This window comes from Struthio camelus, chromosome 2, assembly GCF_040807025.1.
Source record: "Struthio camelus isolate bStrCam1 chromosome 2, bStrCam1.hap1, whole genome shotgun sequence".
In the NCBI taxonomy this organism is placed as follows: Eukaryota; Metazoa; Chordata; class Aves; order Struthioniformes; family Struthionidae; genus Struthio; species Struthio camelus.
The window spans coordinates 8,388,737-8,404,857 of NC_090943.1; the positions used below are offsets into that span (position 1 = coordinate 8,388,737).

The 16,121-nt window shown below is 39.7% G+C and overlaps 1 protein-coding gene across 31 annotated transcripts in view; it reads right to left on the minus strand.

Moving 5' to 3' along the window:
- KMT2C (lysine methyltransferase 2C) overlaps positions 1 to 16,121 on the minus strand; it is a 207,594-nt gene that overhangs the window by 31,307 nt on the left and 160,166 nt on the right. For 29 of the 31 annotated variants that reach the window (XR_011139519.1, XM_068934237.1, XM_068934226.1 and 26 more), the window contains 11 exons: positions 12,261 to 12,365; positions 11,863 to 11,910; positions 10,534 to 10,671; positions 10,325 to 10,357; positions 10,123 to 10,242; positions 7,843 to 7,981; positions 7,380 to 7,594; positions 7,182 to 7,255; positions 4,423 to 4,605; positions 1,881 to 3,761; positions 492 to 817 (listed from right to left, as the gene is read on the minus strand). Coding sequence is in view for 30 of the 31 variants with exons in the window: in XM_068934237.1 (XP_068790338.1) it covers positions 492 to 817; positions 1,881 to 3,761; positions 4,423 to 4,605; positions 7,182 to 7,255; positions 7,380 to 7,594; positions 7,843 to 7,981; positions 10,123 to 10,242; positions 10,325 to 10,357; positions 10,534 to 10,671; positions 11,863 to 11,910; positions 12,261 to 12,365 (3,262 nt within the window). In the remaining variant the exon portion in view is untranslated. The remainder of the gene's footprint in view (positions 1 to 491; positions 818 to 1,880; positions 3,762 to 4,422; positions 4,606 to 7,181; positions 7,256 to 7,379; positions 7,595 to 7,842; positions 7,982 to 10,122; positions 10,243 to 10,324; positions 10,358 to 10,533; positions 10,672 to 11,862; positions 11,911 to 12,260; positions 12,366 to 16,121) is intronic. The other 2 variants (XM_068934235.1, XM_068934232.1) reach the window with 2 other exon arrangements.

Below are 16,121 nucleotides of genomic sequence, written 5' to 3' on the forward strand. Positions count from 1 at the left end.
AATTCTCAAGACTACAGAATATACCAGTATTGGTATTCATTTTACATCACAGATTCATTCTAAAAATGGCACAGATGGAAGTCACAGTTTGATCACATCTTCTTTATAAGTGAGAACAAAAAATTACATTTATTCAACGCGAAGGCATCAAAGCCAGAGTCAGACTTCAATTTTTTTAAATAAACGTCCAAAAACAACAGGTGACAAGATCTTGCATCTCATCTACATTTCTGCAAGTATTGCACTTTCTCCATTTTTATTTTTGAACAATTCTCAGTAAAAGGCATAAAAAACTCAATGTAAAACATACATTCTAATGTTACAGAAGCTTACAGGAATACTTAGCTCACTGCGCATAGGATTTCAGTAAAATTACCAGCTACTGTAAACCGCACAGGTGATTTTTCATCAAAAAATTCGTTATCTAATAAATCTAATAAGTTGAGAACTACTATTGCAATATCCCATTTTTAAGAGATCAAAGAGCTTACCTAAGACCATGAGGTCTCATCCCCACGGCACTCATATCGCCTGGAAACTGGGGTCTATTGAACTGCCCATCAACAGGAAATGGTCCACGTTGATCTTTTGGGAATACTGTGAACCTTGGCCCACCTGGAGGGACACCAGAGGACCTAATATTCCCAGGATATGGAGGAGGAGGGCGGTTAAAAATTTGATTTAAATTGTCTTGCTGCCAGTGCTGAAGAGGAGTTCCATGGGGAGAAGCTGCTGGATCCTGTAAGGCCTTTTCCTGACGAACTGCATTCTTCTTCTGCTGTTGCTGCTGTAGAATAATTTCACGTAATTTCTGGCGCTGTTTAAAAAAAAGAATAAAATCGTTGTGCTTGGTACTGCAACTGACATACTTTCAAGTGTTACACTCCACTGGTTAAAGCCTTTTGGAGGAAAAAAAAAAAAAATCTTCTCCACTCACTGCAGAAAAACATTATAAAGCACCACAATCACCTCAGAAGTTAAAAGAAGGATGAGATGGTGCAAAATGCTGATAACACAACTTTATCTCCAGACTACTTATTAAAAGTGTATGAGGTGGACCTATTATACTAATTAACTCACAAGCAGCACTCTTTCAGTTTTTCTGTTCCAACAATAAGAAGCCCTTTTACCACGTGAAAATGTGTATTCTGAGGGAGAAACGTGATTGGAGGTCCTCTGAAGAAAATTTGGCAATAGTTTTAAACGGCAGTTGCAGAACGTACTCTGACTCTGTTTGATAAATGCTATGGATGTTTGTGCTAAATACACTTCCCATGGCTCCTTTGAGGCAGAAGACTGAGCAGCTTTCCCAAGTACAGTGTAATTCTATGTCTCAGTAAGAGCTTTCTGTCAAATATTCACCGATAAAAGCCAGGAGTGATTGTGGCTCCAGAACATCAATGACCAGCGGCAGGATTCACCTCAGCATGTTAGTCACCTAAATAGTCAGACTTCTCATTTAAGATCGTTGCTTACTCTCTCTTTTTCAGTTGGGGAACAAGTCACTGAGTGGTTGTCACTGACAACCTGTTCTACATGTCCTCTATTACAGGACAGAATTAATTACCCTTTCAAGGTGTTTCTCTTTCTCTCACACTGCAGATGAAAGAGCTATAGCAGACCAAGCATCTACATTTTCAATGGCTTCAGCAATGGCCCTCACTTCCTTTTGGATCTTGTCCAAACTCCATAGGCATTACTGACTTTTTATACTCTATGTATTCTGGCTCTACCCTGGAGAATCAAATGAACATACTGAGTGAATGGAGATAATTCTCAGCTATGTTTAGTGCCAAGCAACTTCAAATATATAAAAAGGCCTCAGGAAATTCTTTTGCTTTTGGAATTTTAAGACTACCGTTATTAAACATTATGCTCACCTGTCTTAATTTCTCAGTATCTGCTTGAGACATGTTCATGGTATTCTGTGTATCTGTTACTCCCGTAGTGGGTGCTGGGCCAGGAACTTGCGAAACTTTGGGAAACTGTTGTGCTTGAGAACTCATTGGAGAATTTGCAGATGCGCTGAAGTTGCCCTCAGATCCAGGCCGTGGTTGTTCAGCAGTGTCATGGGCTAGTTGCCCGGTTCCAAAAGATTCTGGCTGAGGTCTTGGAGTCAGTGGTGGCTGATCATAAGGGTCACGTGCTGGAGCAGCTGGACCATGGCTAAATGAATCTGTTATTGCAGGTCCTGCTGGTCTAGGAGTTTGAGAACACGGGTCTGACGGCCTGACAAAAGTGCCTTGCAGCCTGTTCTGTGGTGTCTGCAGGAAAGGATCTCTATTTGGTACTAGTCCCGGTCTTGTCACTGCAGGTCTGTTAAAACTCTCTGGGACTCCTGGCCTTGGAGTTGCTGGTTGCTGAGAATAAGGATCATTCAGAACTGGCCGTGGCGTTCCAGGAGGTTGGGCGTACGGATCAGAATGTCTCTGATTTGCTGAGGACTGAACGAATAAATCTGCTGGCTGAGCAGGTCTTGGTGTTGGTGGCTGCTGCATGTACGGGTCAACTGTAGTTGGTCGAGGAGTTCCTGGAGGTTGGGCGTAAGGATCAGCAACTGGCCGGGGAGTACCTGGAGGTTGGGAGTAAGGGTCCTGAGAAGCTGGCCTTGAAATGGGCCCAGATTGAGGGAAAGAATCACTCTGCTGTCGCATTATCCTGGGTGGATGAGCGAAAGTCTCCTTTATTGCAGGATGGGGAGTAAGAGGAGGCTGGTTATATGGATCATTAGACTGATTATGGGAAAAGTTATCCACTGGCCTTGGTGTCAAAGCAGGCCTTTCATATGGATCAACAGCAACCCGCCGTGGTGTGGCTGGCATTGATCCATAAGGATCTTGTGGGGACTGAGGCGGGCGCATAGGAGTTTTAAAGGGTCCAGGACTACCATCAACAGGGGTAGGAGTCAATGGTGGACGTGCATATGCATCAGCAGAAGTCACTCTCTGTCTCTGAAACGTATCAGTTCTAGGGGCTGGCTTAGTAAATGGATCACTGTTTCCAGCTGGTAAAGGACCTTTCCCTGACTGTTCTATAACTACAGGTGATCTTGGGACCCCCAATGGTTTGGAGAACTGATCTGATGCCATGACAGGTCTGGGCGTGTCCGGTGGCTTTGCATAGGGATCGCTGCTACCTGGAGATGAAGAGCAGGAATCTCTGACTGGTGAAGGCCTGCTGCCTGATGGTTCAGTTACCTGAATGGGCCTAGATACAGATGACTGTGGTGCACAGGTGTCTAATGGTGCAATGCTACTTCTTCTAACAAAGTTTTGGTTAACAGGTGCTGGTCTAGGTGTTCCCACCATTTTAGCATACGGATCCATTGGAGAAGGAGGTCTTGTGTTTGTGGAACCTGGAGAAAACATCTGTTGTGATGACGTCTGAGGAGTCTGAGATTGAGAGAGTGAATCGTGCACCGGGATTCGGGATGGAGTAGGGGGTGGGGCTTGTGGTTTTAGGAATACATCATCTGAGGATGCTGAAGTCGGTGTAGTAGGTAGCTGCTGTTTTGTAAATAGATCTTTATGGAATGTCTGTTGTGCAGGAGACATATTTCCATTGCCTGTCTGAGGTGTTAAGGGGCTCTGTATCCCACTGCTGGGTGTGTCTGACCCGGACTGGTTCAGAAGCTGTTGTGAACCAAACTGCTGCTGCTGCTGCTGCTGTTGCTGCTGCTGTTGCTGCTGCTCATTTTTCACTTGTTCAAGTTTCTGTGTGGCTTCTATTTTGGCTTGCTGCTTACTTTTTTGACGCATTTGCTGTTTTAAAATTATGAGGAAAAAGGTTACACTTTTAAGTCTAAGGGATACCGTCTTTCTGATGACTGAAAATGAATTAATAATTACAATTTTAGGACACATTAAAGACCAGCTAAGAATAATTCCAAATCTTAAACGCAACAGGATCAGAGGGCATGTCTATTTGCAAAGCTAAATTAACTTGACGTACACGCTCTGCCTGGGAAGAAAAGCATTTCCCAGATTGCCTGAAGAGCAGCACTGCTTCCCAAACTTATATTCTGAAGAAGAAAGCACTGACAAATGCAGCACTGATGGATCTCTGAGAGATCCATATATGTACCAGTCTAATTAAAAGCAATGGAGTCTGCAGGACAAGGTTATTGCAATACACAGTATATAAACTGCTGCAATAGTTGGTCATACAGAGAAAGAACAATGCATTTCTGTAATAGGTAGGTGTTCAGAATCAAAGTTTTAAGACAAAGTTTTCTAATGTTTGCAATAAGCTTTTCTTCCAATTCTTCCAATAGCGTCTACGTTTGTCCTATGTAGAACACCTGAATCTATACTCTTCCACAAAGATTAAGTTTGGTTTTATTACAATAGAAAAAAGACTCCAACAATGCAATAAAAAGCAGCAATAAAAAAAAAAAAAAGAAATACTCTAAATGCAACACACCTGTCTGAATTTCCATTCCTGCTCATGTTCCGATTCCCTCTGTTTTAATGGATCTTTAAAGAGGTCAGAGTCAATACGAGAGCTAGGATCAATGCTATCCTGTTGCTGTTGCCTTTTCATGGAGTCATTTGACATCTGTACTTTATTGATGCGCAAAGCAGCTCTATTATCTCTGGCTTTTTGCTGGGAAAAGATAAAAACATGTAGTGTGCCTTGCTTTCTTTTGGTAAGTGCTAAGCACTGCATCTTTAATTCCTACAAAATCTACAACCAAATTATTCATGCAGCTTGATTTAATCATACACACGCTGGTAAAAAAACAAGTTAATGCACCTCTGCAGGGAACTCCAAACTGAAAAGACTTCATCTCTATAGAAAGGCTGTGTTTAAAGTACACAGAAAAAACTAAGGAGTTATTAGCAGGGGTATTAGGAGTCTCTGCTCAGGTACTGTACTGTGCCAAGAAAGCTTGAATCCTCCAGTTTACCTTTCAAATCACATCTTGCTGTGGTCTGAAATGGGAAGACAAAAAGATGGCTGATGATGTTTGGATCGATAAAGGCCACTAACGTGGAGAACTTCAATGACAAGAAAAATACAGCCTACTCCATTAAATAGCCTCTATAGATTTCAGTCTGTGTTAAGTTAGCAGTACAAGCATAGAATATGGGCTTAGGGATCAAGAAAAATTGGACCGAACAACAGCAATTCCTCTTCAGTGAGGCATTTAAAAGCAACAATGACACTTTAAAACATCTAATGGAAGCTTCAAAGAGTCTATTTTGCCACCAAAATGGGATGTGGTTCCTTTTCCGAATCAAATCCTCACATCTGCTTTTTCGTAATTTTATTTGCAGTTCTCAAATGGGGGCTGCCTAGCAGAAAAGGTTTAATGTCCCCTTCCCATAAAACAAACACAAACAGTGATACGGATGAGAGCAGCAGTTTCTCAGCAGCACAAGAATTGATGTCATTCCCCCCCTTAAAGTCATGTGATTACACATACTAGGGAAAGTAAAAAAATCAACAGTGAAAGCATAAGAAATCTCTTCTGAATTTCTTTTCTAAGGAAGCCTTTACTCATTCCCCTAGAGTGAAAGCTCCTCAAGGCAAGTACTGCAGCAGCTTCTTGTGTGCAAAATGCTAGGCACGCGGGCAACAGCTGAATGGTAAGAGTATATGGAGTGCAATTTCTGTGAGGACCTAACTGCTTCTCACTATGTTTATACTTGTGTGAGTACATGTGTGTGCCCTCCAACCCTCCCAAACAAGAGGGAGATAATTTTTGCAGCTACTTTTTGGACACCCATCAGGAAAATAGGACTATTATTTGTTAAGAGCAGTGAAAGAGATAAATTCAGTAACTGAAATAATTGTGAAGTGATAAATGCCTAGATAAAAAAAACACTCATTAAAGTAGACAGCATCTTGTAAACACTACACATAATTAGCACCATATTCAGTTGGTGAGTCAAGTTACAGGGGACTGAATAATAAGCAGAATAATGATGCTGCCTCGATGATAAAAAGAAAACAATAGGAGGGATCGTATCAAGTGGGAAGGGCTTCAGAGCGATCAGGAGCTCTGTAGTTTGAGTCTCCTCTTCCCATCCTGAATTCGGGTTAATAATTTATTCTCCTAAAGTTGTCCGAGAGGTAATGGGAATTCTGAATTTAGACAGTAGATGATGTTGGTATTGTTAAGCTCTGAGTTACCTACGTATACGGGAGTCAAATTTTTGGCTAATGAGACTCGATTAGAAAAACGTAGGGAGAAGAGAAGGAGACTGAAGACAAAACCTAGAAATTCACAGAAATCTACAAACTGAGAAGGAAAATGATCATCCAATTGCTGTTGGTTGCGCAGAAAGATAAGTACCAGGAAAGAATAACAGGAAAGTAAAGAAAAGTCTGCCAATATTGAAGAAAGTTTGCCAATAACGGCTGTGCAGTCCAAAAAGAACGAAAGTAATACTGGTTCCGAGATGTGCATGTGGTCAGTCTTCAACAAGAAGAACTTCAACTGCGCACACGGGTCCCAAGTCGGGTCAGAGAAGTTCTACAGAATGGAATCAATGGCCAAGACAGCTACGACTAAAGTGTGTGCTCTACTGACTCAGATGTGAAGAAGGAGAACGATTTAGAGAGAAAAATCATAGTCCCTCATGCTCCCCACAACACGGAAGATGTCAAAATATGTTTGCACTGCAAGAGTAGAGAGAGAAGAGAGTAAGTAGTTAAGGGAACCAGTAAGGCAAGACCACAAGTGTAAAGGAAAAAGGGGAAAGCAGAACGTGGGTATTCAGGCCTCTGGAACGGTTAGTTCAACAGGTGAAAAACTTCAGCATCCTTAAAGGGGAAAAGAAAATGGTAAGAGGGGAAAATGAAGGTGGTGGTCACATCATGTTTTGTTACTATCCTTGGGAAGTAGCTGGTGAGATCCTGTGCAGAAAGAGACAGAGCAAATGAGACCTGAAGCATGAATCAAACGTAGCAAAGAAGCAGTGGGAACTGTAAGTGTTCTCAGCTGAAGCCTTTGGATCGTACAACAACATCAGTATAGTTTATTTCAAGGCTGAAAAGCAAAGAAAATAGGTAAACGTATTTGGGGTGTGCAGTTAAATTACAAAGGCATTCTTACATACAGTGAACTTCCAGTAACTCTAGAACTTAATGTATTTTAAAAATCTCATGGCAATCCTATAGATGAAGTGTATTTTCTCTGAAAGTATGGGAATGCAGGTGGTAGTTGTTCTTACCACATACGGAGCCCTTTCCTGTGAGCTTGCTTTTCTCCACAGTTTAGCAATCTGCTTCACTCTTGTAGCCCAGTCTGCAATCAAAAAAGAGTTAATATATTAAGACTGTGGTAAGTCTGTTTTACATTAACTCTTTCAAATAAAGATGCCTAACTTGCTACAGAACATTTGAATCCATTAAGTAAATCACTCACTCACCTGGGAATTCTTCCTTTAGGTTAGGGAAGTTGATATTCGTGTAGAGAACAGGCGCTACTGTTGCCATTTCACCCAGTGCTTCTTCTTTTTCCCACTTCAGAGTGCTTCTTTGAGCATTGGACATGGTATCGCCTTCACCTTCCAAAGGTGGCGCTGATGGTGCCCATGAACTGTTTGGATCGCTTACCATTGGATTGAACGCTGGATTCTTATCCCTGACAAATCAGAGAAGAGCTCCGTTTTATAGATTGTTTTTGCATATTGAGAGAAACCTATCAGCAAAATAATTATTATGCTTGCTAATTCAGTAGTCAGCAGGCTGTAAGAACACAGAAGTTTTTGCATTGGCTGTCAAGAGCTAAATATTTAAAATACTAACACCACCACAACATTAATAACAACAACAACCCCCAAGTGATAAATGCTAAACAATGGATATTTTTGACTCCCCAGCTTGACTTACCTCGCATCAGTATATGGTTGCTGCGTAATGGGAGAGAAAGTGCCTAGTCCACCTCCAGGAGTCAAAGCTGTATGAGGGAGATGGGGGTTAGGACCAATCAGACCATTCATTAGTGGTACTCTTGAAAATGCATTCTCTCCTAGAAAGAAAAAGTTTAAATTATTGTTTTAAAGGATGAGTGCTTTTGAGATATAGATAGGAATCTCTTTCATCTAACAATAAACTAACTGCTTTAAAATTTTACAGTACTAACCTTAAATTTTTGGATACGACTTGAAACCAATTTACTTTGCTTCTCTACAAATTTAAGGGACTCTTTGCTACTTCATCACATCCCTGTGCAGAATCTTTTCTTGTCTGGCAATTAAGTTCTTTCAATGGGAGTCTCAAAAGCTTCCCACTAGGCTATGCTACCACCATGGTACAACACTTTATATTGAGGTGCATTTTTAAAGATTATTGGTCTGTAACATTTGTTATATCCAGATCCAGTGCTACACAAAGAAAAAAAAAAAAAATCTATGCTGCCAAGCAACAAGCATGGAGATGGTTGCTCTCAGTCCTTGCAGAATTATCATTAACCACCTGAATTAAAAATTTCCTCTTCTGAGACAGCAATGCACCAAAGCCAGCCTCATTATCTACTAAAGCCATAATCTGTAACCAATGAAACAGATAAATCTAGTCAAATGAGCATCCGCATTGTAATTACATGTCCAGCCTAGCAATATTGAGGCAGAAATTTTTATTTGTTTGATTAAAATATTAGGCAAACGTGGCACAGGCAGATCTACTCCAGCAGATGGTCTTTGCAGATGTTCCTACACAGAATTAACACTGACCTCTGAATCTCTATCACTTAAGTAAGATTTTAATTGTGTTCCCAACATTTTCCTAAAAGCATAAAAGTAGTTCAGGAATTTGATGCATTTGTAGGAAAACACTACCATTCTCTCATGCTTTAGGTGACTGTTTTCTGACACATAGGTTACATTCACTAGGTAGGTTTTGTTTAGATGAAAATAACAATTAGAATTGAAGAGGATATGCTTTATGATAGCCGGTAAATAGATGGTACACGGTAACCATGAAGACCTGGCAAAGAAACAGGCTGGAGAGTCAGGCCTCTGATGTGTGCTGCAAAATCACACGTCTATACGAAAAGAGAGAGCGTTCATTTTATTTGTAATTGCTGAAACTCGATACAAGCTTCCCCATTACTGAAGTGTTTATCTCATAGAAATATGTAGATCATTACACCATAACTGAACCAAATTATAAAGCTAAAACTTAAGTAATCGTGGCAGTTCCCAGAGGGAGAAAGTTAATCTTACAGAGCTCAAATGCTGAAGTTATCTGCAAGTACCCAAATAAATGGGAAACAGGCAATGATATCTCTATTATCTTTTGTTTCAAATCACCTCATTATTTGCTTTTAAACTCTCTCCTGTCTAGGGCTTTTTGATATCTTTCATTATTATGGAAATCCATCCAACTAGGACACCAATCTTTTTTTCTTCTTCTCCCTCCCCCCCCGCCCCTTATTTTTTTTTTATTTTTATTTTTTAAAGAACTGGTGAAATCAATACTACTGGTATAACAGAATGGGCCCTCTTTACATGAGCTCAGGGAAAACTGACCAGAGGTAATGTCTCGTGAGAAAAGTGTGCATTTAATTATGCTTATGCATACTCCTAAACACACTCTACTCGTAACAACAACAAATAAACTCACACTCTACTCCTCACGTCCAATGTGAAGGCAACAATGTGCTCTATCAACTCATGATACACACTGCTCGTGGAAATTTTAGTAGAAAGAGAATCAAGGATAATCTTCCAGCTATATTTCAAAATTATTTAGTCTCCTCTCTCTGTTATTTGAATAGGACTAACCAACACGTTAAGCTGAACTCTTAAAGGAAATTAACACTCAGCAAATCACTCTCATACAGTCTTTCTTTACCCTGCAGAAAGTACTCAGAGGTGACAAGAGAGTAATATCAAAAGAGAGCGCACACTTTATTACAGACTAATTTCCAGAATGTGAAAGCGTCACCTCAAGTAATAGCTCCCTAATGTCATAAAAATGTAAAATAATTGTCTTTCCTTTCTGTTCTTGTCTATCCTTTGTATTAGCCATATTTACATGCGCATTCCATAATATTCTATAATTAGCAAAGGCAGAGAATAAGGCTCATCCTACTTTCCTATCTGTACTTAGAAGATGCACAACTCCCTTGACCGGGCTGCCATTTCTTAAATTAACAAAGAAACATACCCTGAGTGTGCAAAGACATAAGCTGTGGCGGAGGTGGAGGCTGTGGCAAAGGAGCCGGCTGCGTGGTCGCTGGACTCAATACAGCCGTGAACAAGTCTTCAACATCCTTCCCTCCTAGTTCTGCAAAAATGCTATGCATGAGTTGGCTGGCCTTGTTCGTGAACCACGCTTTACAAAAGACAACAAAGATCACAATACATACCTGGAATTTTGTACAATTTGCCAAGAATAGCACCTGGGCAAAGTAAAAATAACACAGAATGAACAATCATCAAAAAATGCAATAAAACTAATTCTGTAACCAAATGCAAACAGGCAGGCTACCCTACACCGGTAGTAATTTGAAAAGAAAAGAAAGAAGGTGTCTACTTAAGTTTTCTAGAAGACCAAGATGAAGGATAAACAAATTACCATCTGTGACCATTTTGTCTAGTTCTGGGCTGAGGATTCCATCTAACTGTTCTTCACTCAATGGCCGTGAACTCTGGTTGACATTTGGCTGAGGCAGAGAAGAAGGATCATCAGACATGGGACCAATATCTAGTCCAGCTGAAGGAGGAAAGAATATTTAGTGAGACATAAATAATAAAACCTACTGATACAGAATAAAGAGTACGACACAATTTCAATTTTTCTTGTTGCTAGAGCTGAGCTGTCAACTAAATCAAGACTTTCTAAAATCTGAAAGGTAAGGCAAAGTAAGACTTTCATTTAAAAAAAAAGGTAAACAGAAAAAAACCCCTATTTACCTCCCAGTTTGCTGTACTGTTTAATGAATGCTAATTTAATGAAATGAAACTGAAAGAATGGGAAAAAAAATTTGGTGAAGTAAGATTACTGAATTGAGGTATGAGATGTTTTCAAGTATACAGTTTTCAGTATTCAGTTCAGTGATTCCACTAAACCTCTTTTATACATTTCAAAAACTATCACACCAGCAGTCAGTATGTTTCATCCTGATTGACCTTAGTTTCACCCAGATGCCCTTATATATTAAATATCTACTGAAGTGCTGTTAAGGTGTACCTAATATTGAACAGTGATAGGAGCTTCCATCTCAGAAACAACTACTGAATATTCTAGGTTGCATTAGACAAAGTGATTTGTGGATACTGAGGAAACATTATGTAAATTTTATCACATCCTTTACAAGTCAATAAATCTCTCAAAAGTGAAAGATCTTTGAAAAAGCCCTGGAGACTTTAGTATTTAAAAGATATTTCAATATTAAATATCAAATAAAAACAATTCAAAATAATGAAACATGCCATTCTACTTGTCAACCTGTGCTTAACATAAAGTGATGAATCATCATCCAGTGGCAACAAAAAGACTGATGTTCACTGCTTTATCCATGCTTTAATATATTCACATTGTTAAAACGCTTTTAATTTACAAGAGACTACTACAATAAACACTACACACTACAAGTAATATTAAAAATAATAGTGACAGCAAGAAAATGCATGGCTTTGTATCACGAAACACACAAAAACTCAGGAAGGCTTTTAAAAACTGTAAGCAAAACTTTACGGAGTACTCTATTTAAATAAAGTGAGGAGTGCAAGACTTGGTAAGTTGTGTTAAGAGTCCGACAGTACAGAAAAAGTGGGAAATGAGAGCACGAATTAGTGACACAGTAAAGGAGTACTAGTTTCTACACATGCAGTTCTTTCAGCTAAGACCACTAGGAAAGATGACTACTTCTAACCATGGATCATCCATTGTTTATTTTCTTACCAAATGGGGAGGGTGAGTTCTCAACCTGGAAAGTGCATAAATCAAGACCTACAGGACCCAAACCAGATAAAATGGATGATTATAACACGAAAACAAAAAAAAAAAGTAAAGAAAAAGCTGCATGCTGAAAAAGCTACGCAGATATGATAGACAACGGAAGCTATTTTTTATTCTCTCTTAAGCAGAAAAGCAAAGAGTTAAGTAAAATAAAATGTTGGAAAAGTTGGGTTTTTTGAGAGGGATTTTGTTGTCTTCTGCCAAACTAAGGTATTCTTAAGATACAAAAATTACATCTGAAATCACCTACAGCATAACCTGCAGATTTAATACAACGTCTACCTCTGTAATAAAGAGAAAGAAGAAAACAAATACCATAGAGACCTTATAAGCATACATACCTGAATGATCTCCAGACTTTACCAAATCATCAGAAAGTATTCCAAGAATATCATCATCAGTGTTCAAGACCTCTGAAAGATCAGCTAAGGGGTCATCCGTGCTACCTGTTTAAAATGCAACAAATACATTCAACCAATCACAGCATTTGTATGCTAATACAGCACTCTGGTGACCTACTACAGCTTGTGCTATAAACTCAAACACAGATTTATCAAGCTATAGGCCCTTCTAGGGGGCCTTAAACTGCAAGTCGCGCTGAGATGAGCAGCTGTGTTGCACTGCAGTTGCCTCCTCCCCAGTCACCACTGTAGCTATGTGCACATTCTTAACTTGCTTAGCAATTTCTTAAGAGCAGCAGAAGTGTAACTTAGTCAGCTGTAAGGAAAAAGGAATGGATGACTTCAGGAAAAAATCCCATCATCTAGTGAGAGCTTGCCAGCTCTAAGAAACAAAGGCCTACGAATGTCAAAGTCAACAAACGTGCTTTGTAAAGGAAGGGTTTACTGTTCACAGTAAATCAGTAGGGAGTACTCAAAAAATAAGAAAGCTATCAGGGTACTACTTCTCTTACCAATGCTATCTTTCTTAAGCACATGGAGCAACTAGTTAAATAAAGTATACCCTAACACGAAAGTAAAATATAACAGGAAGAAGTAGTAGTAAGCAAAGGCAAACTGGAGATGCTGGTTTTAAGATCAAAAAAAAATCCTGAAGAAATGAGAATACTGAGAGGTATAAATGTCATGTTTGTCTGTAACCTAGGAAAAACTAGCCCAGTGTTAGCAATAAATTATTGCATATGGAGTAACAAATTTTGGATGTGATTATGTTCTTGACATCCTATTCCCTAGAGAGAAACTCTGGGGTTGTTAAAAGTTTCTCTCATCACAATGACTCATCTGGTTTTAGTAATTAACTTTTAGGACTATCACAGACATGCAGCATTCGAAGAAAATTACTCTGACAGGTAAATAAAAGTTTAGAAAAGTCTTTTTCAGAAAAACTGTAGACTATCATGACTACATGAAAACTCAATGAGAGAACAATTAAATAAGAAGAGATGGAAAAAAATCTGCAAATATGCATGCAATTAAACAAAGAAAAGGTATTAATACAAATCATACAGTACACAATGTGGGAAACAAATCTGGGCAGATTAAAGAGGGTCCAGAAAGTCAAAGGACAGCATATTTCATAGATCTATGGGTATCTTTCTCACGGTTACAGCCCAGTTTTACCAGGAAAGTATTTCTAGCTTAACTCAGGCTAAGTTAGAGGCCTAGAGCCAGGGATTTATTTGTATCATGAGGCTACCTTCCAATCTGCTACACTTTACAATGATTTTAAAGTTCCTTCCCCTGTCTTTCAGAGGCAACTCTTTCACCTTCTACCAAGTCAAAATGCGCAGGACTTAAATAGCTTTTCTTCCCTTCGCTATTTTTACCTTTCATTTTTTCCTTTGTAATATAGATATAAAATAATATATAGAATATATATATATATATATATATATATATATATAAAACGATACCATCCTAATTAATTAAGGTTTCATGTTTGCTAGGTGGGTCAGCGTGTCACTGCAGACTAGTCCATTTACACGTACATAAAGAATAGGGCTCCTATGAACATCAGTAGTGTTTTAAAATATTCAAAAATCACACCACCTGTGGTATAGGTATTTTATATGTGAACCGAGTAAAACGGACTATGAAATTTCAGGCTGTAAGCAGAACTGAGTTCTGCTTCGGAGATGCGTATTTTCCCTCCAGCAATTTGGTTCCAGCACAACAATTGTGCAAGTCCGTAGCTAACACCAGGCACCACAAGGTGGTGTTAATGACTTCGGTTGACTGGCAGGCGAGGCATTGACTTTAGCTGTCCTTTCACTTTTCTGAAATCCAACCTGAAGATACATAAATAGCTGGCGGGGGGGGGGGGGGAACACTTACGAAGTCGTGGTGTTTTCCTCCACAGACTTCAGTAACGTGCTTCAGCACAGTCCCTAATAATTCAGCTTGTAGTTTGAATGTAAATATATTGAGTAGGTACCTAGAAGGGCGTAGGTGAAAATACGCAACTGAACAGTTTACCCCCCCCCCCCATAGTTATAAACTGGACATGAATAAATTTAGGCTGCAAATTAAAAGGCTCCTAATTATTAGAGCAATCAGATTCTGTAATGGCCTTCTGATGAGGTGAGTAGATTGTGAAAAAGCTAATGGCTTTTAAGATGGAGCTTGTTAAGTCTTTTTATAGACCGAGGTCTAGTGACAGCAGAGGGCTAAGACTATGAACTGTAAGTCCTGCGTAAGACATTTATATAAAGCATATTTTTACATTTTTCTTCTTATTTTGCCAGTTTTAATCCAATATGTGCTAAACATTATCTTGGAATTAACTAAATCACTTCAGTCAGCTGCTTCAGATCAGATTCAATAGCTGGTTGACAGCTGGTGCCAAACCAATAGCTCAGTACTGCTTGACTCCTTCAGAATGGAGCTAGAAACTCACAAAAAGGAAAAAGAAAAATAACTTGCTCGCAATGCTGAATCTCTAACAGAGCACAACTTTATTGCTATCACTTAGCAATAATCCCAGTTCCTCTGCTACAACTTCATAAATAAAAACAAGCAAGTGTAAAAGAATTAAATCGTCTCTCCAAAAGTTGCAGCCACCCTAGCACGATTAGTCACACAGTATGCAGTTTATAAAACGTCCCAGCAGCATGTGAACCAGCTGCACAGGGACTCAGCCAGCTCCTCTCTTTTTGTCTGCGAAGCATTTCTTCAGTGTTCTCCAGAGACCTCACTTAAATGACGCCTTTTCTACCACCCCTGGAAAAAAACCTACTGAATTTAAGCTACTTCATACTAAAGGAAAGCATGGATTTCAGAGCCCTTGCAGAACATGCCTTTGCCAGCCGGCCTCTTTTTCACGCCGGACATCCAGAGCAAGAATCCAAGGAGAGACACAGCCAGCCCTCAGATCACTTAGCTTACAACACATTATAATCAACACCTCCAGCTTTGCCAGCGTTTACCAAGGAATAGCTGGGGAGACTCTGGAGAGCTGGTGCTCTGTGCTCCCAGTGAGCACGCCTCCGCACTCTCCTCCAGCCTTCTCTTTTAAACGATTTTAAGGTTTGGTCCTACGTAGAATCTGCGTAGGACCAACGCAGACATTCCTGCTGCAACATTGTGCCACTAATGTTATAAAACTATGGGAAACCAAGAGGAATCTTCTAACTGGAAATAAAAATTGCCACCTCTGTGCCTGACAGAAAACAGTACTGGGAGCCTAAAGTTCACTTCGATCACAGTTACTAGTAATTAACAGTGAACAAATGACTCCAAAAACTGTCTTTTGGCTGGCTCTGTGCATCACTACGGCAATCTTGTTTGGCAAAAGCCTCAGCTACCCCTAACCAAGCTCTGAGAATAAACAGTCGCTGAACGTGCCACTGAAATGCATTGTTAATTCATTAGTGGAAGACTGAACACACCACTTTGTTTCATTCCCTAGTGGTCCTCTGCGTATGTTGAAAAGCAAAGCAGACAGAGTATCTCCCCCTTGATAAGATACTTGAGAGCTCTTTCCAAGATGAACAAGCGTATCCGACCCTTAATCCTGGGATTGAACAACTGGAGTTTCCAAGAGAAGAGCATCTTCCATGCAGAAAAGGCCTATCCTCTTCAGCTTGGGTTCTCACAGGAGTTAGCAATCCTTGTACCTAATGGTACAGTATGGTCTTACAACCTCCTGGTGCATCAAACAAAGCGGTTAGTGCCATCGCTTCTCCAAAGCCAGGTCTGCATCAAAATGACAGGAACCAAAAACATCACAGGTGCTCTCAGACA